Below are 25,500 nucleotides of genomic sequence, written 5' to 3' on the forward strand. Positions count from 1 at the left end.
GATGCAACTTCACCTCTCAAATTATAATATTTCGTGTAACTTGCATTCCTCTTGACGTTCACTCTCCACTATCTAAGGGAACGAATGTCGCGGAAATGTCGCACTCGCCATGTTTAGGGAGCTCTCGGAGGGTCCACGCCGGGCGAAATGACAGTAGAATTCGTATAAAACCCGAATAAAAGCAATCAAAAGGTTATCGCTTTTTTGCCCTTATGTCACAGGATCTGCATACCAATTGCCTTTAAAAGTGCAATTACGGGGGGGATCTCGAACTCCCCGCCACGCCTGTGGTGGGTTGACTTTTTGCTCCCTGTGCCTACACAGAACACTAGGAAAAAATTGAGCGTGGGAAAAAAGAAACACCTTTTCTGAACCTCACTAATCGATCCCTTCTTTTACCAATCCCATTAAAGAGTATGTATAGATTCTGAAGTCTTGAAAGTAAGAATACGTGAAGGAGATTTTGCTGAATTCAATAGGTAGTATTATCCACTTTTAAACTCAAATGAGGAAATGATGAAAGGGTCGTGAAAAGACGTGATTGTCGTTGACAATGGCAATATCATGAAAGATAGGCAAAACAAGTGAAAAAAGATTAAGGAGAATAAAGAAGAATATTATGGCCTGGCTGGTAATGAAAATATTTGAAGTGAACATTTGACAATTCGTCTCATTGGCTTCGCTGGGCTCTCTCTTGAGTCAATTTTGGGCGGCGCCCCCGAGTTGCTAGGTTCTTATAGCCGAGGCAATACAGTTGAAGCCCAAGGGCAATTGTACAAGTCAGGGTGCTTAACTCAGTGACACGTGTTGAACACTAATCCCTTTGATCCATCGCTATAACATTTTGGTTCTTCAGATCAAAGTTCACCTGGATCAGGTGTCGTTTCATTTCCGTGGACGCGACGTGCCGGGGAGCAAGTGACGCAAACGGTGGTGGTGATTTGATCAAAATAATCGTTTATTCTAACTTTTTGAATTAAACTTTTTTATCACTGCTTATCGTGATGGCCCAGGACAACCTCGTAAATTGTACTGGGTACCTCTCGCTTGTTACTTGCTAGCGTTTGCCTATCTTGGCTGAGCACTAACGTTTTCGGTTGTTTTGTTCGCGCCCGCCCTGTCAGGACGCTCCGAAATTACCCAGCCAGTGATTTCTACTAAGGGATCAGATATACGCGATACAACAGCGCTGACTGATCTGCTCGGAAATGTCTACATTCTTTTCAATATCATTCACTGATCTGTTGTTTCAATCACCCGACAGTGAGCTTCTCGTGCCGAATATTCACGCATTTCGCACCAACAGGGAGGTCTCCCTCAGTGTCACCCTATACAGCACTTATGTCAGAATCTAATGTATGGTGGATAAACCCGTGCACCCGACACCGCCATACCTAGACACGACCAGCGCCCGCACCTCTCACGTCGATTTTTTTCTGGTGACCTGTTTCTTCATTGTCAACAAAAACCTACCGACCCAAATTCACATTAAAACCTAATCGATCCATCCGATCTCAATTGTCCGAGTCCTTCTTCTTTCCGTTACTGTTTCTGCGTTTCAAGCTGTTCGGAAACTCTTCTGTTACTAACCCCTGCCTTAGAATTTTATTGATTCCTTTCGAAAATGCCCGCCTCCCGTGAAGACTCCGTCTACCTTGCCAAGTTGGCCGAACAAGCCGAACGTTACGAGGAGATGGTTGAAAACATGAAGGCTGTCGCTTCTTCTGGCCAGGAATTGTCTGTCGAGGAGCGTAACCTTTTGTCGGTTGCCTATAAGAATGTCATTGGCGCTCGCCGTGCTTCGTGGAGAATTGTTTCCTCTATCGAACAAAAGGAGGAGGTCAAGGGTAACGAGCAGCAGGTTTCCTTGATCAGAGAGTACCGTTCCAAGATTGAGGCGGAATTGACCAAGATTTGCGAGGACATCTTGTCCGTCTTGTCCGACCACTTGATCTCGTCTGCCCAGACTGGTGAGTCCAAGGTGTTCTACTACAAGATGAAGGGTGACTACCACCGTTACTTGGCCGAGTTTGCCGTTGCCGAGAAGAGAAAAGAGGCTGCCGACTTGTCGTTGGAGTCCTACAAGTCTGCTTCTGATGTTGCCGTTACCGAGTTGCCACCAACTCACCCAATCAGATTGGGATTAGCATTGAACTTCTCTGTTTTCTACTACGAGATTTTGAACTCTCCCGACAGAGCATGCCATTTGGCCAAGCAGGCTTTTGATGATGCCGTTGCCGACTTGGAGACTCTTTCTGAAGACTCTTACAAGGACTCCACTTTGATCATGCAGTTGTTGAGAGATAACTTGACCTTGTGGACCGACTTGTCAGAGGCTCCAGCACAGCAGGAGGAACAACAGCCAGCAGAGACAAAGGCTGAAGAAGAGTAGAGAGCTCGTTGCAATGAGGCATCAAGATAAACGCAAATTCCCACAAAGTTTTTTTTATCCATTCTCCTTTCCTGTTCTTGTTCAATTCTCTGTCTTTGTAACTTATACTTTATCCTCCGTTCTCCCACGTGCTGCTAGAGATTTGAGAGCCGGTGGATGTCTTGAAAATTGAAGAATGAGCCAATTAGGGGAGTGTGAATATGAGCCAATGCTTAAATAATAAACGAAGCAAGAAAACATCTAAAGGCCGAGAGACGATGTCTTGAGAGTTGTAGTTAAATAAGATGAGAATTGATGGCAAGTAGGTAGCATTCGCTTAGAAAGCAAATCCTACGTAGTTGCCTCCAGTAGGCGACACGAAGATATAAAGACGATGCAATTTTCAGGATCTCAAGTTACATAGAGATAGCCATCCACGGTCAAAGAGAAAGAGGCCAAGTTCAGCATTCCTCGGTGATACTTCACCATCTACATGTCTCACTGTAAGCCACTCACTTCAGCCTCATCTCTGATTGGCAAAAGAAAGCAAAAAGTACTTGTCAATCAAAACCCCTCAACTCGATAATCTTCTCCTCTTGTGTGATTTTTCTCTGTACCGTTGACGACCAGCTGCAAAGTGATGACCCAGTATTGTGCTATTGGACAAGTTCAAAGTCACAGCAGCTGATCTTCACAGAAACCAGATCAAGGAAATGACTCTAAGTCTGGCCCCTTACTCTAAACAAACTAGATAATAGTTGATCGCCCTTGCGTCAGAACTAAACAAATAATGACTGTGATACGTAACTTTCGTAGCCATATGTTCGTAGCCTACAACAGGTGCTCTTTGGGGCGGTATTCTCAACTCAGTTATGAAGATTGCATAAATATTCGAGGACCCAATTCCTCAATTCAACGAGCAACTTGAGTCATTTGGCAGGTAAGTGACGATAAACTAACAGCATTTCGTAGTCACTACAGGCATGTTCGAGCTGAAACTAATGGGACAAATGAGCAATCTTTTTCGTATTACTCAGCTAGAAAGTGCTAGGGCGCTCACTGGAACTGAAAATCAGCAAGGATCAGGAATAAACCGACAATTTGTGCAATCACGCTACTAGTTCAGGCGCCCTTGGAATATTACAGTGGTGTATAGCCATAACAAGCTTACAAATCCGAATATACGAAACATGGGAACACTTCAGCATATTCTTGTGGCCTGGCTGCACTGTATGTTATTTCCGCAGGTTAATCGTTACTCTGTCAGTTCGTCTGCTAGTACTCTAGTAACGGTGCATAGTGAGGCACAATGAGAAAGAGACTGGCCACCACGACAACAGCATTAGGATCAGATTTCCAATTGGTAGACTCCACCCGTCTCTTCTTTTCGTTTATCATGTCGTACAAAAAATTCCTACCAAATTCACCACCTTAATTACGGTTTGCCGGCCCCTGCCTTTGCCGCCTGCCGGACGCGTGGGAGTGCACCAAGTATCGAAAAACAGTGTTGTCAACAACTACACCATCAACACTTTGCCAATGCCCGTTGCTGAACCCGTGGGAATCTCCAACTTAGCCGATCAAAGGTACAAAATCGTGTCGAACCAGGGCGCCACGTTCACCCTCATGGTGGCGGGTGAGTCTGGTTTGGGCAAAACAACGTTCGTCAATACCCTTTTCCAGACAGCATTGAAGGACCACGAGGACCCAAACGAGAGACATAATAAGTTCACCAGCTCGCACCAGACGGTGGACATCAACATTGTGAGGGCCATTTTGGAGGAGAAAAACTTCAAGATTCGCTTGAACGTCATCGATACCCCTGGTTTTGGCAACAACGTCAACAACTTGGACTCGTGGACTCCAATCATCGATTTCATTGACGACCAACACGAAGCGTACGTGAAGCAGGAGAAACAGCCCTATCGTAAGGAGAAAAAGGATTTGAGGGTTCACGCGTGTTTGTACTTCATTCGTCCCACCGGTCACTCTTTGAAACCTTTGGACATTGAGATTATGAAGCGCTTGTCGACGCGAGTGAACTTAATCCCCGTGATTGCCAAAGCTGACACTTTGTCTCCTTCGGAATTGGAGCAGTTCAAGATCAGGATAAGGGACGTGATCGAAGCCCAGGACATTAACATATACACTCCGCCAATGGACGTTGACGACCCAGCTAGTGCAGAGCACTCGAAGCAGCTCATTGAGGCCATGCCGTTTGCTGTGATTGGCTCGGAAGAAGAGGTGGAAGTGAGCCCTGGCAACTTCGTTAGAGGCAGAAAGTACCCATCGGGTGTAGTCGAAGTGGAGAACGATAGACACTGCGACTTCAAGAAGTTGCGCTCCTTATTGTTAAGAACGAACATGTTGGACTTGATCTTGTCCACGCAAGAGATCCACTTTGAGACCTTCCGCTCGTTGAAGTTGAGTAATTTGAACGAAGAAGGCGGTTCTGGCGAGAATGGTAGTGCCTCCATTAAGAAGCCTCGTCGTTTGCACAACCCCAAGTTTAAGGAAGAGGAGGATGCATTGAAGAAGTTCTTCACAGAACAAGTGAAGGCCGAGGAACAAAGATTCAGACAATGGGAGACCAACATCGTCACCGAGAGAAACAGATTAAACCAGGATTTGGAGGAGATGCAAGCAAAGTTGAAGGGTTTGGAGGAGCAAGTGAAGAAGTTGCAATTACTGAAAAAGTAGGTACGGCTACTATGACTATCAATAGCACTAGGGATACAATACATGTTTAAATCAAAGAACCAGCGGGGAGCACGAAACAGTCAATGCCAACATGGATTTGTCTTTGACTTCAACGACTCAGTGACGCAATGTGGGCGCCAACTCCTCTGATAAAGGGCCTCCTCTCTCAGCTGTCACCCTAGAGAAGGATTACAAAAAATCGACGAATCAGTGGTTTTGAAGGGAGTCCTACGCCTAGCAGAAGGATCTCAAGAACTATCTGTATTGAAGGCAGAAGGAGACACAAAACTCAGCCAATGTAGCGGAAGCAGAATGAACAGAAGTAGCGACCTTCAATTTTGACTTTTGCAATGACAAATGAGGCAACACCTGGCGGGAGTTGGTTACTACATCGGTGCAGTTATTTTTACTAACAAGTCGTTCTTCTACGAGCCGCTCAGTATCATCTTCTCTTCGCCAGGCAGGACACAATTTTTGACCGTCAACTACAACACTTCTTCTCCAATGCCTCCCATTAGCCGGTGAATCTGATACAATCCATATACTTGGTATCAGAAGAACATTAATACCCCAAGGATTTGGTGAGATTCAAAAGCCACACCTTATCGATGTTCAAATTGCGGAGCAGCTTTTCTGGCCACCTGGGGCAAACTCGAAACAAGACCGGGGTAAACTTATGGCATGATGGCGAGAGGACCTTTTGCAACCACCTGCACAGATAATGGATACCCAGAGTTTCTTCAGATTCCGACCTGGTCCTTGGATTGCCACATATACAAATGAAAGAGACGATAGAATATATACGATTTGAACTTGTTGAGCTCAATGGACCTGATATTTCTTGTCGTCATGTGGGGGTGCTTTATTATCTGGACGTTGGAATGCATCGATAAACCGAGGCTTTCTGTCTCATAAAAACATCTTTATCCAAAAGGAAATTACTGATCATCTCTGAAAATCAATTTTGAGTCTAATAATCAGGTGAAGCTTGTCAAGCCTGAAAACATTGTATGAAGTTAGTGAATACCACCTCTCTTGAGGATACAAGGTCCTGCATCATCAACACCATCTGCTCCTACTCCTCGCTCTTAACCAAGCTTCACTCGCCTACTCCGTTCCAAGCCAGTCCACAATGACTGAGACCGCTAGCTCAGAACAGCCGTCCAAGCAGTTCAAGAGAAATTATGTGGCTTGTTTAAATTGCCGTGTGAGGAAAGTCAAGTGTGATCTAGGAGACCTCAAGAAGCCCAACAGCAAATGCGCCAGGTGTGAACGAGAGAGACGTGATTGTGTATTTGTTGAGTCAAAGAAGCGGAATTTGCAAAGACTACGTATAGCGCAATTGCAAGGAAGCAAAGATGCCGTTTCTGGTATTCATGGCTCGCCTACCATGTCGCTGACTTCGAATGGTAATACTCCGGCAATAACCGCTCATCCCTCGGGTACTCCCGACAGCAAGGTTACAACTGATACAGAACCCTCAAAGCATTTTTCAACTATGGATGGTCCTTTAGCCTTTCTTGCAAATGCTGCTGGTAAGCTTGCATCTGCAGACGAACGAAACAGGGTTGATAGTCGTCACATGTACGGTCAGCTACAGGAATCGTCTCCGTTTCCCGTCCTGAGTGAGAGATCCAGGCTTCTTGGCCAGCCTAATAGTCGTTCTGTGATTGTGCTGCCTGTTGCTTCGAAAGAAAGTGCAAACGGAGAGTATTTTCATCGAAAAGCATCCTTGCCCAACAGTTATATGGCTCCACCGATGGGTAAATCAGCCACCGTTCCTTCGTCAGCTCCTGCAAGCGATCCCCCAAGTGCATCCATCGATGGCGCAGGTTCCCAGTGGCCATCTTATTTCAGTCGACCTGAGAATCAATCTCAACGTTTGACGATGCCTCCAGCTGAGTCCGAAGCTGAAATACGGCCTCGAGGAACCCTGGATTTGAACTCTATCGTCTATATAGGTGAAGATGGTATCCTCACAGCAGACGAGGCTGCATACTTTATTGAGATGTTCTTCACCACAATGCATCCTTTCTTCCCACACATACCCCAATTTTTGCATCTGCCTTCTGTGTTGGCGGGCTACCCTATTCTCCTTTGCGCTGTTCTCACTATTTCGTCGAGATACCACTCCCTTAATCGCACCACCGCAGATGGTGTTCCTAAAAATATCGATGTTCACGACAGACTTTGGCTCTACGTTCAGCGGCTCATCTCACAGACTGTGTGGGCCGAAGCAAGCACAAGATCCATAGGAACAGTTTTTGCGTTCCTTCTCTTCACAGAATGGAATCCCAGAGCTATACACTGGCGGTGGGCAGACTATGCCAATAGGAATGATGACCCATGTGATACGGCAATGTCATCACATCCTCTAACGTACGCATCATCAGTGGCTGAAGCAACTTCAGATGAACCTGCTGGATTTGGGGCCACCCGTCGCTCTTATAGAATGGCCTGGATGCTCATTGGTTCTGCGGTGCGTTTAGCACAAGACACTGGTTTCATGGAAGTGAGTTCCAAAACCTTCTTAGCCACCCACATTGCTGAAATGAACAGTGTCATGAACATGAGTCGGCGAAGTATGTTGGGGGCATCACTCGCTGACGTTGAGCTCGATCATGAGGATATTTCCGAGGTCGATATGGAATCAAGAGAAGACAACGAGTACAAGGTTCTCAAGATGACGGAAGATGAACAAAAGAGAGTCTCATCGGAACATGTGCTATCGTTCACCAGACCTCAAAAGGCTCAGATTGAAATACTTCAAATCATGTCTTTGAGTCATGAATCTCTATATGGCTACAAAGCTCCTCTCGGTTCCTTGAATCAGCGTCAAAACCTAGCTGTCCTCAATATCATCAGCCCAATGATTAATAACTGGGCACGAAAATATGGAGACTTGATGACTATCTCGACAAAGACGGTTCGAAAATTCAATGTCAATGACTACAACTCATTCGACCCAGACGCCGCAAAGACACTCGCTGCATACATTCAAGCTGAATCTTTTATCTTCGAATATAACTACGCAAAGCTTTATGTTTACTCCTTGGCCTTGAGTCCCTCTTCTAAAAATACCCAACAGTCAAGTGGAAAAGTCAACTTAAAGCTCGACGAAATATCGAAGAGCGCTAAATACATCAAGCAAGCCTTCGCTGCAGCAAATGAAATTTTACATATGGCTCATAGAGTTCACAAAGTGAATATGCTTCGTTTCATGCCGGTTCGATGGGTGACAAGAATCGTGCGTGCTGTTGCATTCATCGTTAGATGCTACTTGACCATCACCGCTCACAAATCTTCAGCTAATGATGAGAACGCCTCGGGAGTAAGTAGCGACAATCTCGATGCTACAATCCTATCGCTTTCCTTGATCTCGGTTCAAACAATTGTGCTGAGTATTCAAAAGGCTGCTGTCACGCTAAGAGATTGTTCTCCAGATGAACTTCATCTCTGCACTAGATACTCCAACGTATTGATGTTCTTATGTTCAGAAATGAGAAGCAAGCTCAAGCAGTCTGGCGGAGAAGACGAAATTGATAGTAGCAACTTTCGTCCCCAGAAGAGCGAAGATGGACTCAAATTAAAGGAAGAGGATGGCCAGCTTGGGTTTCAACCGCAGACGATTCCGCAAAGTTACGCAGATTACACGGGTCCTAGCCAAGAGGTTGGTCAAGTTCCATCTTCCTTCGGAGAGTCATCGCAAGCTCCAAATAGTGATCTCACATACTTAGCAAATAGTGAGCTCATGGAATGGATCATGAACAATCGTGACGTGGGACTTGACTTTGTTGGCCCTTGGACAGAGCTTATAGAGCAGCAACTAGAGGATCAGCATTTTGATTTCAACGATGGGCTAAACTTCACCAATCCCTAATTTCATGGTACTCTAATTGATATAATATAGAAATCAGCTATACGTAACCGTAGCCAAGGTTTTCGTAATTCGAATCGATGAATGTGTGCTTGAGAAACTGCTTCCAGAGCACTTCCAAGTCGCTTGGCTTCTTCTTCCCCTCCTGGCCTATCTCTTTCTTGCCCGCTTTCACTGGTTCACCCAAACGTCTACCAAGATCAAGCCACTCACTCACAGTAAGATCTTTCATCGCATAAACATCATCATCAGTGGTATATTCAAGCTCGTATTCGAACTTCTTCTTGCCCTCATTGAGACCCACTAAATCCAAGTAGTATTGAACGTAGCGCTCGGGTGTAAAAAGCTGCCTATTGTAGGCTGGTCCGAGAGGCAAGTCTTTTGGCATCTTTGGAGGTATTGTTTTGTCTTTCCTGAACGCATCGACCTTTTTACTAAATGTGACGAATGGGTCATGATATTCAATACCGTCGTCAGAGTCAAGCAAGTCTTCGATACCGGCAAAGAACAAATCCCATGCACCGTAGTCAAGGTTTTTAGTTTCATGCAAATCAGTGATGTTGTATTCCCATACTCTTAAGCCTGGATTGAATGTGGGCACCACACTAGCAGTAACATGAACAACCGCATATCTTTCGGATAGCTTCCCACATTTCTTTTCCTTCTTTATATCTGCGTACATGGTCTCTCTAAAGGTATTCATGTAATCTACCTTTCCCTTTGGAACGCCTGCCTCAATATGAATATCCGAGGAGAAGTCAAAGTGTCCCCGTGGAACGTCAAGGGAGTCATGATGGATAGAAGAATCAAAATTCTCATAAACTTTTTCAAGAGAGAGCGAATCTTCATCTTCATCTTTCTCAAAAGTGGCAAATTCACTTTGTTTCAAAAGTTCCTTATACTTCGATTCAAAAGAGTCATAAGCCATTTTTGCGTCGAGCGGTGCAAAGTGATCGATATTCATATGACCGTAGAGGCCTCCAATGATGATGTCTCTGTATTCATGCACCCACATTATGTACTTACGAAGACAGGAAATGTCGTAGTTCTTGGGTGTTGGGGGTACATGGCCAGTGAGCCAGACTTTCATGTCTCTTCTTCTCAACTCCTTCAAAACGTAACCCAACCACTTGAATATCTTGTAGCCAGGATCTTTCTTTCTGTCACAGCTGTCAACAAGAGGATTCGACTTGAACAAGTACAAAGTATTGATGGAAAGTACTGCCAATTGGCCAGGAATGACTTCCTGAAAAAAGTAGGCCCCTTTGTTGAAGATGTGAAATTGGGGCTGTGGTATGAACTGCCTCCAAATTTTAAAAAACTCTCTTGTTTGAAGAGTAGGGCCCTCAGCGAACAAATTGTGCGGGTAGACGTCGTTATTTCCGAGCGATGGAATAGGTAAGACGTCGAATTTCTCGTACATAATCTTAGCAATCTTCGCGTTCGAGTCGAATATATCCTTCTCGAATCTAGGGTAGTTTCTATCGTTGTCGTGACGAACGTTGTCTCCGGTCCAGACAATGAAGTCGATTTTGTCTTTCAAGTTATCTTCAACCCAGTCGATCGTCCTGTAAACAAGCTCCTCTGGGGAGTCACAGCCCAAAATTGCGTCGCCATACCTGCTTGCTTCGCCCTTACCTTCATGACACTGCTCTTCGATGGACAGTCCCGGCTTATAGTACGGGTCCGGATGCAAGTCGGTCAAATGGAGAAACCTTCCATGGATGAGTTTCTTTTCACCAGTCATAGGATTCTTTACCTCCACAGGATTCTTTGGGGTCAATCCAAGTCTTTTTAAATCATCTTTGGCCTCAACCGAGAGCTCCAACTCTCTATACTCCATTAAAAGCTCACGATGAACCGCCAAGGCAGTGGAGATTGGATCACGAAATAGAAGAAGCACACATGAAGCAGCCAATAGAAGCGAAAGCGTCACGGAATACCCACTCAGGCGATTTTGTCTCTTTTGGACGGCTGCCATACCAAAGAGCTCCTGAGGAAGTAGGAACAAATGTAGTTGCAACCGAGATTCCACTGATTGGTGTGGAGGTCACGTGCCAGAAAGATATGGGGCGAGAAGTGAAATTTTGTACTTGGCGGATGTAAACATGACCGAAGATTGCACTTCTGACAGTGGTGTATCCAGCCCACTGCCTCAGTTTTGGCTTATACCCACCATAAAAAACCTCTTCGGTATGGGATCACATGTACAACGTGCTACTCTGCGATGTGTGGAAGTACGCCATGCAGGGCCGTTGCTGGATATTAGCTGGAGAAGTAGGAATTCTCTGTAGGTGAAAGCATGATATGAGACAAACTGCAATATCATAGTAGTGCATGACTTTTTGGTCTCTTTCAGCATAAAACTGAGATTCGTTCTGACTTCAGGAGTCAAATTGCGGTTCAATAAGATGTAATTAAACCAGAAATGACTACTCTGATGAATTCAGGGAAAAGCTCCACCAGGCTTTATTCTAATTCTTCGATTGATCCTCATACTATACATAGTATCTAAGGAAATGATAACCTGCGCTATTGAAATAATTTGTTTCCCAAGTAGCTCAAGACGCAGTGAAGCAGACGAAGAAACAGCGTTGTCTGCAAGCCAATGCAATCACAATTATTCTAAGAACACTAGGTTGAGAAAGACTTCGACAAATGTCCTTTAGTCTACAACCCGCTAAAAAAGAGACTTTTTATGTATTTTTTTGCAGGCTGATATAAATTCATATCGCCCAAAGATTTCTGCAATTCCTGTCAGAATGGCTGCGAATTGCGAATTGCACACTACGCCTGGTGAGTCCATCGAAAGATCCACGACAAACACTACTAAATCACGGGCTAAAGAAAACGAAATAGGCTGCAATCAATCTAGCAGAGACTCTGGTAAACCTATAACTCATCTTGAAATCCATTGACCGCACGCTATTTCCAAAATAGTCACATACCAGATCTCGCCTCCCGCAAACCGTGAACAAAACATTGCCTGTTGGCTTGCGTTGGCCAGACGCCAGTAATACGCGAAATTACCTGCATTGGCAAACTGAAAGCGATGCTCCTATTATGCTGTGCAAGCTGGTGTCCTCGATGGGGGAAAACCTTCCACAAAACGCGAGAACTTTGCGCTGGACCCACGCACGTTAATGGCATGCCTCAGGTAAACAAACTCCTGCGACCGGTAATGATACACTGGGGAAAACGTATGTAAAGAAAGAAGAGTACAAACTGAAATCAAAAAAATACTGTCAATTAAAGAAAGAAGGTCAATTGACGACCAAAAATTCACGATCAGAGTTACCTTGGCCCCTATTGTCTGGGCCAGGGCCATTTTGTTCGCGGTGCACGCTCAGACCAGTGAATGTAGGCTATACGCCAGAGTCGCGCTGAAAGGTAAACAAATACCATAATTACTTGCATTGGTGCCTGCAATTTATGGTGGATCAGGCAAGCACATTAAAACACGACTCGATTTCGGTTGTTTTGTCTGCCATGCTGTCAGCTCCATAATCCACGCTTTTAAATACCGCTCCCATCCGCTACATTCCTTTTGGCATTAGTATTTATTCTTTTTTTTTGTTTTCCATTTTTTGAGATCCCATCACCTATATCTTTCCCGTCGCTCATTTATCATATACCGTCATGAAAGTGGAAACTCCAAAAAAGCCTTCGTTGCCTTCCATCGACGCTCTTCCAAAGCAGACAACATATTCACTCCCCCCGTTACTGTCACTCCTTAATCAGCATGATAGACCAGCGTTTCCTGCCTTTGGCGCTTTACCTCCTTCCACGCCTCGCTTCATTCTTCCTCCCAGATCAGTGTCTGACACTTCGTTACCCACCAGCATTCCAGTATACACAAACCCCACATCTACCGCTGTGCTAACGCCTTTGGACACAAATTCAGCTGTAAGCTCCACGCCAGCACTGGGGCCCGCTTCTGCTGCAAACACCTCTGTGGACTCAGAGGCTGACATTTCCATGAACACCTCCATCAACGATTCAATGGTGAAGCCCACCATGAAAAGAAAAGCGGCTTCTACTGTTTCTCCTACAAAGGATTTTGCATTCATTAGCCACTCCCCTGCAACATACCCATCACAAGAACCTTCAATTGACAATGCATCGTTAGCTCGTAGGAAGAGAAGAAGAACCTCTCCTCACGAGTTGGCCATCTTGAACCAGGAGTTTGAGCTTGGCTCCACGCCAAATAAGGTGAGACGAACGGAAATATCCAAGAGAGTGAACATGACAGAGAAAGCAGTCAAGATCTGGTTTCAAAACAAGAGGCAGTCCCTTCGCCGTCTTAAAAGTACAGACAAAGAGATCACAGAGTTGCCCCCTACGCCAGACTCTTCTGTGGTGGTGTCTGCTCCAGTGACTGACACCGCTCCAACGCCAATCGTGGAGAGTACTCCAATCAAACCAAACTTGATCAAATCACATTCACAGGAGCTGGTGAATAAGGTAATGGACCAGCTGTCACCGATCAGATCATATTCCACGCCTTCATTGCAAAAGCACCAGTTCAAGAAGGACAGGCCTACGAAACTGCCATTGCTTTCAAGAATGCTTGCAGCTGAAGATGACAAAGCCTCCGGGAAGGAGAACGGGAACTTGGTGTTAAATCTTACCAACAAGAAACAACCTGACTTCATTCGCTCGGCTCCTGCTGCCGCCTCAAACCAAATGATGACGTTCAAATTAGCACCCTCAACTGCTGGTGCTGTTAACACTCCCACATTCGTAGCTGCTAACAATGCAACTCGAACTAGCAAAAGATCGTCACGTAAACCGCTCGGGGAGATTGACACAAACACAATACCTGCTCCTTCGGCTAAGATGGCACACGAATCACAGTGCGTGCATAACTTGCTATCCTTGAAAAGCGGAAACTATTGAGACGTCTTCATTCCACATATCTCTCTTTAGAGCACATTACGAATTTCATGAGCGTTACAATTAAATGTAGTTCCAGCGAGTTACCCAGATAATTAACATAGGAACTATGAACTATATTATACAAATGATGATATGCCGTTAACTGCAGAGATCAAACCTCTTGAGCCTTAGCTTGGGACTGAGCCAAGACACGCTCTGTTCTTTCAGCGTCAAATTCGAAGTCAAAGTACGACTTGTCATAGTAGTGAACTCTTATGAAACCGTCCTCTCCTCCAGACACGTAACCAATGCCATCGGGGTGAACTGCAACAGTGTTCAAGGGACCGAAGTGACCCTTCACTCTACCGATTTCCTCCATGAAGATCTTGTGGTAAAATCTAGCCTCGAACTTACCCTGGGATTCGGCAGTGGTGGTGACATTTCTGGCTTCCTGACCACCACCTAAAATGACAAAGTTCTTCTTGGGCGTGATGGCTGCTGTGTTCATAGGGGCATCGGCCTTGTAGACCTTCATGATCTCAAATGTGTCGATGTCAATTAAGGCGGCGTTCTTGTCCTTGGATGCGGTGATGAAGTACAGTCTGTCCTCTGGGGCAAACTGAATGTCGGTAATTGAGACAATCTTCTCTTCGTTGTGAATACCGTGGGCCTGGACCGTTTGTATGAACTCACCGGTTTTACCGTCGTATTTGCTAACGTAGCCGTCCTCATGACCAGCAATAATATACTGGCCCTCAGCAGCCCAGCCTGCGACGGTGACCTTGGTTGCATCTTCTCTGGTGTTGATCACAAGAATAGGCTCAGGGTTTTGGTTGTAGATGTCGTCGTAATTTATGTTGTAAACGGAAATGGCACCTTTGCTACCCATCACTTTATCGGTGACAGCCAAAAGCTTCGAGTTGTCTGGGGAGAAGGCCACTCTTCTCACTGGGGATGTGGTGTCCCATTTGTAAACACATTCGCCAGTTTCGGCCTTCCACAATCTGATGGTGAGATCGGCACTTCCTGTAGCACACAACAAGGTTTTCGAGTCAACGTCAATCGACCAGATGGTACCTTGGTGACCTTCTAAAGTACCAAGTCTCTCACCGTTAGACAGGTACCAAATGGAGGCCGAGGAGTCCTTAGCCACGGAAAAGAGAAGATCACCTTCTCTATTGAACTTGACTTGCGTCAAAGAACGCTCATGTCCCATCAATTTAATAGGTCTCATGGCTGATTCTACAAGATTTATTAAACTTCGATGGTGCTAACTACGTGAAAATAAAAAGTTTTTTCCATACGCGGTAGTGTTGTGCTCATAAGAGCGGTCGCAAAAAAGTCCAGACAGGCATAGCTCAAGAAGAACGAAGATAACTTACGAAGAGAGGGTATCTGGAAAATTCTGATGCAAATGTCCTCGAATTCTACGAGTGCTACATTTTTATTTGTGAGAAGGTCTTCTGGGGCAATTGATGTTGAAAGGTATACTACTGCTGCGACTCACTCACTTTGTATGGAACGACTGCAAAATAGAATGTGAAGATTGAAGGAGCAACTTTTTGAAGCTTATCAAGTCTGGGGAAGCTTGGGATAGCCTCAACACACATTTTCGATGACAACATCCTTACCGTCATGCTCACCATAGTCCAACTTCAATCTCCTATTAAAAAGTTCGAGCAACCATTGGAAACACAAGCCGGTCACGGCAGCATCATAACGGTCTTTGGAATTCTCATCTCTGATGAAAGCGTGCTGAGCTTCGTTGATCTCGATGAACGTGAGCTGCGTAGGGTTGTTCCGCAAAGTCAGTCTGATTAGGTCTCTACCTTCCAAGGGGACGTGGTTGTCCTTATCACCGAACACCATGATCAACTCACCCGTGATTTCTTTTGATCTCTTCAAAGAGTCATCGTTCTTACCCTTGCCCAAAGCGTGATTGTGGATATCGGTTGCAAAAAAGCAAAATGCAGCATTTACTCTGGGGTCAAGCGCAGCTCTGAACGCCAAATGGCCTCCCAAACACATTCCTGTGGCACCTATCTTGCCATTGAATGTTGGAAGCAGCTCAAGGTATTCGATGGCCAACCGGTTGTCCTCATCATACAGCGCAACCTCTTTCTCAATCTTGTAGCGATTGCCCCTGTCTGTACCTTCGGTATCGTAGGCCAATGCCTCATGAGACTCAAAATTGTGGTAGATAGAAGGTGCCACAGCGATAAATCCCTGGCCAGCTATGTCTTTGGCAAATCTGGCCACTGGGCCGGTGACCTGGTAGATCTCAGAATACACAATTACACCCGGGAATTTGGCTCTGGGGTAATTTGGAATTACCGGATGAAACACGAAAATTCTCATGGTGGTTCCGTCCAGCGTCTTTACGTCATGATAGGTCTCTTTGATCAACATCGTTATAAGCTTTTTTGTGAAGCTGTAGTAGGTGGTGCGAACAAAAGCCTAAAATTGTGTATGTGAGAGGCCATAGAGTTCTAGTGCTAGGCGATAGTCCGACTTCGGTCCTACAAATCCCCAACTCCAAAGCCAACCTTCCTGAATAAAAGATTACTGAAGAAGTCTACAGTCATAGCTTCTACAGAGATTTATTGCTACAAATGATGAAACTGTCCTGAAACGTTTTGCAAGCCTGACGTCAAACAGGCGAGAAAGTCACGAATTTCTAGTTCTTTCTCTTCTCCAATTCAGCTGCTGCTTTTCTGGCATCGGCTAATTTGTTAGTACACTTTTAACTTTTACATATTCAATCTCCAACTACATACCCTCTGCCTGTTTCCTTCTCATCTTCTCCGCGTCGCTCTCCATTCGTTTTTTTGGATCGCCTTCCTTCTTTTGCTTCTTGGCAAGCTCTTGCTGCTTCTTTTGGTTTTTGGCTCTGGCCAATTCACGTTGGTTGCCTCTTGCCATTCTTGGCTGGTTGATCGAACGACAAGGGTTGGGAGTTCTCGTGAAGTGTGTGTACTTAAATCTTGGTCACGTGCAACAACATGTTCAAACCATGAAGCCCGCACCGATCTCTGCATGCTCAGAGATGTAGTTCACTAGTGAGTTTGATGGGTGGACTTAGAACACCCTTATATTTTTCAAGAAAGAAAAAAAAAAAAACAATGCTCTTATTATAAAGGCCAACAACTTACTGAGTGACGAATTCACCATCCTGCTACTGATAAACCATGATGTCTATGATCCAGTTGATGTTGTTGATGAGTACTTTGAGAGATTGGGCGTTGAGAAAGTTGACTTGTCTGACAGAATTATTGACCTCAACAAAAGAAACTGTGCAAATTTTGAAAGTTTAAGCAAAATTTCCCCTAAAGAGGTATTTGCTCCAGGTAATAACAGTACAAATATCGAAAGCTTGAGCAAATTTCCTCCTGGAGAACGAGGAGCTTTTGAAAAGAATCATGAAAACCTCGAAAGTTTGAGCAGAATTTCTCCTATAGAAGAAGACGCTTCCGAAAAGAACTGTGCAAATCTCGACAGCCCGAGAGAAATCTCCCTGGAAGAAGCAGATTCCTCCACCATCACCGTTAAAAAGAGCAAATGCTTTGCCATTACTGCAAGAGGAAAAGTCATAGCGAGACAGCATGTTGGGTCAAACATCCACACCTTAGGCAATCTAAGCAAATGCAAAAGAGAACGTTTCCCCCTAATAAGAAGAACAGCGGAAAATACCAGTCAAAGAGATATGTAAGCAGAAATACCACATGAAGCGTTTGAAAAATCTCTGGCACCCTAGTTAGTCACAATTCGTGATCCATACTCTCTTAGGCCCTCAGATCATCATCCTTCATCCCAAGATGCATCAGCTGCATTATCATCTTAGCAATCTCCACAGCGAGTTTGTCGAAACTCGTTCAGCATTGTACATACTGATTTTACAGCATCTCCATTTCCTCCCCCCATGTCAAATAAAGTTTCACAAAAATACAGCGAATAATTATTATTACATATTTTGTCTTTTAGTTCTTGCCACCGACTAACTAGCCCTTGCGATGTCACACTCTCGTGGGATTGTCTTACGTTGCATTCGACTAAAATATTCAAAAGTTCTAAGAACTCCGTCCAACCAAAATTTTATCACTTTCGTAGCTACTTAGTTTCCTCTAGGTCATAAATAAGCCCGCTGTCGACCTTTGGATCGTACGGCTTCAATAAAAATTTAGAGAATTTCTTCAAATTCTCTACACCTCGGATCTCTGTACCAAGCAAGGGCATTTTCACCAAATGGTAGTCCTCATATAACTCTCCCATTTGATCCAAGTACTTCTTCTGCATCTTCCAACGTGATTGACACCTCCTGCAGTCGTCCTTGTCGGCGAAAAGCAACTGGTTCACCACGATGGAGTTGACATCCATGTTATAGCTCATTAACTCCTGGATCATTCTCTCCGTCTCATAGAGTGATAAAAATTCTGAGATACATACACAAACAAATGTGGTCAAGTCGGGATTGGTGAACTGTTCGTTGACTTCACTGACATTTCTTTGTACTTCGTTGAGCTTCTCGAAAATGTCCTGTTGCTGACCTGCGCCTCCGCCTAGCATGCTCAACATCGGATCAAACTTACCAGACAAGTCCTTAAACTTCGACAACAACTTTTCGAGGGTAGCAGGAAGCTGCAAGAATCTCAAAGTATGGCCTGTGGGTGCTGTGTCGAAGATAATGGTCTTGTAAGAGATGGTGTCACCGTTGTCCTTTTCTGTGGCAACCTTCTGGTTCTTGATATGTTTCAAGACCTCCATAAACGATAACGCCTCGTCGATACCAGGAATAGAGCCAGTCATATCCTTCATCATGCTCTTTAAAGGGTCATTAGGGTCGTTGTTATATTGCTGAGCCTGGTTCTGCAAGTCACTCATGGCAGCTTCAGGGTCGATCTCCATACACGAAAGATTTGACAAGCCCTCTACCTTTCTAGCATCTTTACCGAACTTCTGACAAAAGGCATCTGACAAATTATGGGCGGGATCAGTGGAAATAAGCAAGAACTGCTCGTCAGGATAAGCCAACGCCAACTGAACGGCGATGGATGAAGAGGTAGTGGTTTTACCTACACCACCTTTACCACCGACAAATACCCACTTCAAAGTGTCCTGATGTACGATCGACTCTAGCGTTGGTTCTAGTTCGAGATCCATGGTGTAGTAGGAGGTAAATATGTCAATCATGTGTCCTAAATACAACTTTTTTCGTCGCTGGTATTAGGCGCGCATGCTTTCCAAAGGCTTCCAAGAGACGGAAAGTGTATTTTCTCTACGGTTTTTGTACCTCGGTATTTTTTATGAATTACTTAGACAGAAGAATACGGATGTAAGAGATTTCACTAGTTTCTTAATTTCGTCGTGAGAAGTTGTGATTCTTGCTTTTTCTACTGTGGCGAACACTAACAGTAGAGTCAACTTACAGCATTTGGCGACTTGACTTGTTATGTCATTATGGAAACGATACGTAAAAGCAGCTGGCTGCTCTAATTGGGATGAGAAAATATGACCTTTGAGTTTTCCATATCCCAGGAGCACACACCTGGAACATATAGCTCACTTACACATGACACGACGGGTGCTTTGGAACTTAAAGCAGTAAAGGGTATTTTATTCCAACTCGTTTTTTTAATGAAGTTCTTTCTCGAAGGCCTCACAGTCCACCTTCGGGTGCTGATGGTCAGGCTCAACGTCTTCAACGAAATGAAGGGCCTGGCAAGCGCCTGTTTCTGGTTGCAACCGTGGCTGATGTACATGGAGCCGGTGACACCGTGAGATGCGCCGACGGCGGAATTCAAGCCGAAATATGGAATGGGGGCGCCATAAGATTATTCCGGACCACCTTTTGCAGAGCCAGAGATCGTGATTCGAACCTCGGTTGTTGCCAGGCCCATTTCATCACTGAACTCCGTGCACTGGGCCAAGGGGTACTTGTGGGAAGTTTCGCTTTCATTGGTTTTGATCATAAACTCCTTGAAGAAAAATTCTCGTCCAAAAGTCTCTCTCCACGATTTTGAAGTAGAGTGTGGTCCTAGTGAAGTCTCGTCGAGCGCCTCAGGGTATATGATCAGACCCTGCTTCTCACAGATCACTTGCACGAGAGGATAGAACTGCAACACATGGTTCATTTGTGCTAGATTGAAATTGTCACAATCTTCGAGTCTCCAACGCCTTACCTGAGTAGCACTGGGCTTGACTTCATTCATTACTGTCGCCGCCAACCCAGCAACATTAGGCTTGTTGTCCACATTCTTTCCAGAATGCAAGGTTAGGAACAATGGGCTTGAACAATTAGATTTTAAAGGAATAGCTATGATCTTCTCATTGCTGGAGCCTTTCTCGCCGATGGCTGCTGAGAGGGCTGTAGAGACAGAGAGAAGCACAGATAGGAGGGAGATGAACATGGTCTTCAAGTGATACTGGTGTCCTCCAACTTTGAACATCCCTTGAGTATCTACATAATTTGCAGTTTCCCGTACACTCAGACTGTCCTTTTGCTATAAGCTTCAATTGCCCATTTCTTAATCGCTGCTCTTGCCAATATTCAACCTGCCCTTCTTCGCATACACGAGCTACGCCTCAGCGGCGGAAGTTCCAACGACAGGTCATTAAAATGTCATGATGGCAAATATTAAATCTTGCATGATATTCTCATTTTTTTTTTTTCTTATCGATTCGAATTTTCTGGAGGGGGACCAGTGGCCAATGATCGGGGATTTTGCAGCCATTTGCCTTCCCCAGAGCTGCTTAGCCGTGTGACCAGGAGTAAATACAGTCCACGCTCGTCGCAAAAACGACGCACATCATTAGCGAAAACTTCTGACACTTGATGCAGGATTTCTGGCACAAAGCTCTCATGTTGGTCGCAAAAAGAACGCAACGAAAAGTATAAAGGTGCGCCTGGATTCCCCCTCATATATTTCTACGCAAAACATCTTTTCTTAACGAATTTCATCAAAAATGTCTCCCACTAACAACTGCCCATGCTCCTCATGCACTTGTTCTTCTTGCACCTGCTCTTCGGACTCTGGATGCAAGTGTTCTAAGCAGTAAGTGTGATGTCGTGTCTGATTTATGTTGACGTTCATCAAGAGTCTTCCATGCAGGTCTTAAACCGCTTAATTGAAGAAACAGTTAATTAGGGTTCAAATATCAATATATAATCTACTGAAATTGCTGTGTAGACTATTCATTATTCAATTTATCCTCCTGATGTAGGCTATGTAACTTCTTGATTTCTTCAAACCTTTGAAATTACTTTCACCCTCACTTCGCCTGCATATAAGCATGTCACAAGTAGCGAAGTAATTTCGCTTACAATTCGTTCTGCATATAGTATGGCTTGACTTGACTTATTGCCTCCATCAACATCTCCCGATCAAAAGCCTGCGTGGCGTAATGGTTAGCGCATTTGACTTCTAATCAAAAGATTCCGGGTTCGAGTCCCGGCGTGGGTTCTATCCTTTTTTTTTTATTTCATCTTTCATCAAAACTTATGCATTTATGAATCTCTATTAAAGCATATCTTTATACTCTTTCTCTAAAATTGAAAATCGGATACAGTGCTTGAACTATCCGATCTCAAGTCATCGACCCCTCTCTCAAATTCATTTTTCGTGAGTACGTGCTTATCACTTACACTCTCTGAAGGAATAGCAGTTTCAATAAACTCAAAAGAGCCCTGATCCGAGAAAGAGTCAGTTTTTGAGTAACCGTCACTTCCAGAGGAAATGGCATCATCATCCTCATCTTCACTTGTGACTGGCGAGTTGAAAAATGTCTGCTCTGCGGTGATGATAGCCCTGACTTTGGCTGGGAGTCTGTCTGGACGGTAAAATCTAAGATCCACCCTACCCACGAGGTAGAGAACATTAATGAATGCCTCGAACCCACCGTAGATAACGATTAAGAGTCGGTAGTCACATACCCAGCTGCTATCGTAGTTCGTTTTGTTTTGAAAAATGGTGATACTCCGAAATAGAGCCCCAACGAAAATTAAAATAGTGCTCACTGATACAATGAGTAAGGACTTGTTATGTTTGAGCACACCTCTTTGATTTGTAAGACCCTCCACCATATTATAGTGGTGATGAGTAGCGGCGATCACACGAATGGCATGTCTGTGATTGGAGTTCCGCTTCATGAACGTCTCCTCTGCCTCTCGGGCGGCATTTTTCTTCACAAAGTAGAAAGGACTGAAGGACTCAATCCACCACGGTTGGTAGGTATACAAGTTCTCGTCTTTTCTAGTTGGTTGAAAGAAGTATGCCAACCCAAGCAACGAGATGGATGTTAGGGAATATAAAATGATAAGTACCGAAGAAACCATGTTGACTTGCTTCCACAGCTCATATGCCAGTATGCTTAAGAAATGAATAAATGGCACAAAAGCAGCAGGAATAGTCATTGCAATAACTAGTAAGACGACTCCGTAGAGTGTGAGCATGACCCCCCAGAAGAGCCTTCTGGAACCACCAACAGGGTGTCTCCAAGTAAAGATTCTTTGGGCAAGAATCAAGTTGAATGTGACAAGAATAACCGACGGAAGGATTAAAAACAACTCACTGGTCAAAGCGGCGGGAACATTCGGCACATTCTTGACCCATACGATTCTCAAAGCGAATCCCAAGATTCGAAGAACACAATTCCAGCTCCAGATGATTGAAATCCAAAAGTAGTGTCCTCTAGAGTAATTCAAAGCAAATACCAAAGCATGAGCAATGGCTAGCACGCTAAATAGGCCGACCATAATCGCACTAGGCACAATATCCCTTTCCCTGGGGAATCCGCCAAACAAATTCATCTGTGCCGCTATAGCAAATTTCATCAATTGAGGTGATATTTCGTGGCCTATTAGGTTTCTTGTGTAAACAATAAGAGGCATGATTCCCGTTCCACTAGCAGGGTGGTTGAGAAAGTACCGAAAGACCATGAAGGTCCCCTCAACCATCGTAAACTTCGAGAAGTCAGAGGGGTCTGTTGCAAATTCATCAGGTGGCATTAGAAAATTTCGAAAATATTGAAGCCAGGGTATACGCCTACTACAAAGTGAAGGGCATCTACAGTTCTATATATCCGGCCGTTGGACGCCCATTTTCTGCTATACATCCGGGCATTAACCTCGACACAAAGGGCCTCGACGGATATAACGCATCTTGGTTTGTGAGGAAATGTGGCTTTGTTCCAACGGCGCTGGGCTTTTTACAATGAGCGGAAAAATCCCGGGGATACAATACGTAGTCCAGTTGCTCGTGAAATGGTAAGGGTTTGATTGACATACATAAATCATTCGGCAGAAAACCTCAAACTAAGAAATGAATCACCTTTCGATATACCTCGGGCCAGTCGAAACACAACCCATGATTATGCGGAGTAATGTCAAGATAATCTAAACCTTCAAGTTAACGGCTTGTATTCGAGACCAATGCAAGGGCTCTTTTGGGAGTCAAATTCCTGTATATGCAAGATATAATTTGCCTATTTCGGTAATTCTCGAGAAGGTAAACAGCTTACGATACAGCTTATAGCAGAAAATAAGTATTAATTGGCAAATACCTTTTTAGAAGTGGAACATAGACTCGTCATCATCAGCATCCTCAAGATGTTTGACATCTCTCTTTTTTTCTGGCTTCTCCAGTGGAAACTGGAATGACAGACTGTCTGTCGTCTTCCTGTCGTCATCGACATCGTCGGTCGGGTATGGAGGCTCAACCTTGTCGTAAGATAAGGGCAGATCGGATGTATAGGCCTTTGAGACATTTGAAGCGCTTCCTTCTGTGCTCGAACGTGGGGTATAAATATCTTCCTCGTCGCTCTCCTCGGACTCGGATGGATAGAAGCTTTGCTCTGCAGTAATGATGGCTCTCACTTGAGGAGGCAAGATGTCTGGTCTGTAGAATCTCAAATCGACTCTTCCAATAAGATAAATTAAGTTGACAATAGTTTCGAGAACACCCCACACGATGTATCCGATGATAGGTTTCGAAATTAAATTCTCATATCTCTTCCATTTGAACTGGAAAAGTACAATACATCGTAAGATTGCTCCAACCAAAATCAAGGCAGTTGTAGCCACGATCATGAACATAGAAACGTTATGAGTCAAACTACCTCTTTCGTTCGTGAGACCCTCCACTTGATTGAAAAGGTGGTGAGTAGCAGCGATGACTCGAATTGCGTGTCTATGGTTGTGATTACGTCTCATGAATGTCATTTCTGCTCTCTGTGCTGCACCTTTCTCGACGAAGTATGTTGGAGCAAACGATTTGATCCACCTGGCTGGTAAGTGTAAAGATTCTCATCCTTCGTCGTTGGAGGAAATAGATAGGATAAGGCAAGCAAGGAAACCGATGTCATAACATAAAGAATGACAATAATACCACACGCCTGGTTCACTTTAGCCCATTTCTCATAGGAGGCATAACTTACGTAGTAAAGGTAGGGGACCAAAGAAGCAGTGACGATAATGGCAATGAACACAAATACTAATGCATACATTCCCAACATGATTCCCCAGAAAAGCCATCTGGAACCACCCACAGGATGACGCCATGTGAACAACCGCTGCGTCAATATCAAGTTAAGCGAGACGATCAAGTAGGCCGGCACAATTTGCAAAACTTCACAAGACAAACCTATATTGATCTGCAATATATCTGTACTCCAGTAGGCTCTCATTGCGTATGCTGGGACTTTCATGAGCCCATAAATAATAAATCCGATCTGTACCCAGAAATAGTGTCCTCGGAAGAAGTTTGTGAAAAATATTGCAGTATGACATAGCAATAACACAAAGAATATTACGGTGAAGGCAATTGATGGAGCCATATCCCACCTTGTGGGGTAACCACCCATCAAAACGTTTTGCACACCAATGTTGTACTGAATGAGAATATCAGGTAACTGATCACCTAAAAGGTTTTGCCCTATCTTGATAATTTTGCTGATACCTGTTCCTGGCGCACCTCCGTTGGAAATAGCCCCGAGAAATTTCATAAGCCCACCCGTGGGCGAATCATCATAGTTCATGGTGGAATTAAGTAACTTTGCTTGCTCAGAATTGTCGTTATACAGTGCAAGGTGGAAAGCTTTTAATCAATAAGTATAGGTTTGAAATGAAGATTGAAAGTTTTTTATCGATGATGAAAAGGTTCACACTTGGTCAACGATATGTTCTGCAAAGATGAAATGAAAGCTGCCCGAGCAGCTGCTATATAAGAAACTCTACATCTCCTCTCCTCATCCCCTCCCGTCGAAGATTTTCACGATACTGCTTAACACCTTTTTTGGCTAGCGAGGGGTAGCCGAAACCAAACAAAAAAAAATAGATAATGAATAAGTAGCATAGGAATTCAACTTTTTGCTTGATTTGGTAAAGATAGAGTGCACACAAGCTGCAGCCGGTTACTGATAGGAACATGTGCTTGTTCTCATGCAGAGTACATTGGCGAGGACACAGGTGACCAAATTAGGACAGTGATTTTTTTCTTCTTTTCTTGTAGCTCTAAAATAACCATTAACTCATTATAGAAAAAGCATCCATTATAACACTTGATGTTGATGCTCATAAAACTAAAAACGGAACTCCTCATCATCATCGGACTCGAGCTCTTTTGCATTCTTCACGAAGCCTTCCTTTTGGACGTTAGGCGTCAAATCATAGAAAAGGCATCCA

At 44.3% G+C, this 25,500-nt stretch overlaps 12 protein-coding genes and 1 non-coding gene across 13 annotated transcripts; 5 read left to right on the plus strand and 8 right to left on the minus strand. All coding sequences in view use genetic code 12, as the record gives it.

The window, feature by feature from the left end:
- Positions 1-1,624: 1,624 nt before the first annotated feature.
- CJI96_0004823 (uncharacterized protein) lies at positions 1,625-2,392 on the plus strand (the record flags this gene model as incomplete). The annotated part of the gene is made up of 1 exon (XM_029037552.2): positions 1,625-2,392. The coding sequence occupies one exon, from the start codon at positions 1,625-1,627 to the stop codon at positions 2,390-2,392; it is 768 nt and encodes a 255-aa protein (XP_028887983.1).
- Positions 2,393-3,910: 1,518 nt separating this feature from the next.
- On the plus strand, positions 3,911-5,071 carry CJI96_0004824 (septin family protein; the record flags this gene model as incomplete). Its single annotated transcript, XM_054702227.1, has 1 exon — positions 3,911-5,071. The coding sequence occupies one exon, from the start codon at positions 3,911-3,913 to the stop codon at positions 5,069-5,071; it is 1,161 nt and encodes a 386-aa protein (XP_054558202.1).
- A 1,132-nt stretch (positions 5,072-6,203) lies between these two features.
- CJI96_0004825 (uncharacterized protein) lies at positions 6,204-8,951 on the plus strand (the record flags this gene model as incomplete). The annotated part of the gene is made up of 1 exon (XM_029033902.2): positions 6,204-8,951. The coding sequence occupies one exon, from the start codon at positions 6,204-6,206 to the stop codon at positions 8,949-8,951; it is 2,748 nt and encodes a 915-aa protein (XP_028891465.2).
- Positions 8,952-8,988: 37 nt separating this feature from the next.
- CJI96_0004826 (endopolyphosphatase) lies at positions 8,989-10,929 on the minus strand (the record flags this gene model as incomplete). The annotated part of the gene is made up of 1 exon (XM_029033903.2): positions 8,989-10,929. The coding sequence occupies one exon, from the start codon at positions 10,927-10,929 to the stop codon at positions 8,989-8,991; it is 1,941 nt and encodes a 646-aa protein (XP_028891466.2).
- A 1,658-nt stretch (positions 10,930-12,587) lies between these two features.
- Positions 12,588-13,847, plus strand: CJI96_0004827 (uncharacterized protein; the record flags this gene model as incomplete). The annotated part of the gene is made up of 1 exon (XM_029033904.2): positions 12,588-13,847. The coding sequence occupies one exon, from the start codon at positions 12,588-12,590 to the stop codon at positions 13,845-13,847; it is 1,260 nt and encodes a 419-aa protein (XP_028891467.1).
- A 151-nt stretch (positions 13,848-13,998) lies between these two features.
- CJI96_0004828 (translation initiation factor eIF3 subunit i) lies at positions 13,999-15,060 on the minus strand (the record flags this gene model as incomplete). Its single annotated transcript, XM_029033905.1, has 1 exon — positions 13,999-15,060. One exon carries the CDS (start codon positions 15,058-15,060, stop codon positions 13,999-14,001), a length of 1,062 nt encoding a protein of 353 aa, XP_028891468.1.
- A 365-nt stretch (positions 15,061-15,425) lies between these two features.
- Positions 15,426-16,235, minus strand: CJI96_0004829 (carboxymethylenebutenolidase; the record flags this gene model as incomplete). Its single annotated transcript, XM_029033906.2, has 1 exon — positions 15,426-16,235. The coding sequence occupies one exon, from the start codon at positions 16,233-16,235 to the stop codon at positions 15,426-15,428; it is 810 nt and encodes a 269-aa protein (XP_028891469.1).
- Positions 16,236-17,933: 1,698 nt separating this feature from the next.
- On the minus strand, positions 17,934-18,983 carry CJI96_0004830 (guanine nucleotide exchange factor GET3; the record flags this gene model as incomplete). Its single annotated transcript, XM_029033907.2, has 1 exon — positions 17,934-18,983. The coding sequence occupies one exon, from the start codon at positions 18,981-18,983 to the stop codon at positions 17,934-17,936; it is 1,050 nt and encodes a 349-aa protein (XP_028891470.2).
- Positions 18,984-19,654: 671 nt separating this feature from the next.
- Positions 19,655-20,269, minus strand: CJI96_0004831 (uncharacterized protein; the record flags this gene model as incomplete). The annotated part of the gene is made up of 1 exon (XM_054702228.1): positions 19,655-20,269. The coding sequence occupies one exon, from the start codon at positions 20,267-20,269 to the stop codon at positions 19,655-19,657; it is 615 nt and encodes a 204-aa protein (XP_054558203.1).
- A 941-nt stretch (positions 20,270-21,210) lies between these two features.
- On the plus strand, positions 21,211-21,286 carry CJI96_0004832. The gene has a single exon. It is a non-coding gene; the product is annotated as a tRNA-Arg (tRNA).
- An 80-nt stretch (positions 21,287-21,366) lies between these two features.
- Positions 21,367-22,776, minus strand: CJI96_0004833 (DUF3112 domain-containing protein; the record flags this gene model as incomplete). Its single annotated transcript, XM_029033909.2, has 1 exon — positions 21,367-22,776. One exon carries the CDS (start codon positions 22,774-22,776, stop codon positions 21,367-21,369), a length of 1,410 nt encoding a protein of 469 aa, XP_028891472.2.
- Positions 22,777-23,385: 609 nt separating this feature from the next.
- CJI96_0004834 (uncharacterized protein) lies at positions 23,386-23,913 on the minus strand (the record flags this gene model as incomplete). Its single annotated transcript, XM_054702229.1, has 1 exon — positions 23,386-23,913. One exon carries the CDS (start codon positions 23,911-23,913, stop codon positions 23,386-23,388), a length of 528 nt encoding a protein of 175 aa, XP_054558204.1.
- Positions 23,914-24,035: 122 nt separating this feature from the next.
- On the minus strand, positions 24,036-24,854 carry CJI96_0004835 (uncharacterized protein; the record flags this gene model as incomplete). Its single annotated transcript, XM_054702230.1, has 1 exon — positions 24,036-24,854. The coding sequence occupies one exon, from the start codon at positions 24,852-24,854 to the stop codon at positions 24,036-24,038; it is 819 nt and encodes a 272-aa protein (XP_054558205.1).
- Between the last annotated feature and the right edge of the window lie 646 nt (positions 24,855-25,500).

The sequence above is a fragment of the Candidozyma auris genome, chromosome 6 (assembly GCF_003013715.1).
Source record: "Candidozyma auris chromosome 6, complete sequence".
Taxonomy (NCBI): domain Eukaryota; kingdom Fungi; phylum Ascomycota; class Pichiomycetes; order Serinales; family Metschnikowiaceae; genus Candidozyma; species Candidozyma auris.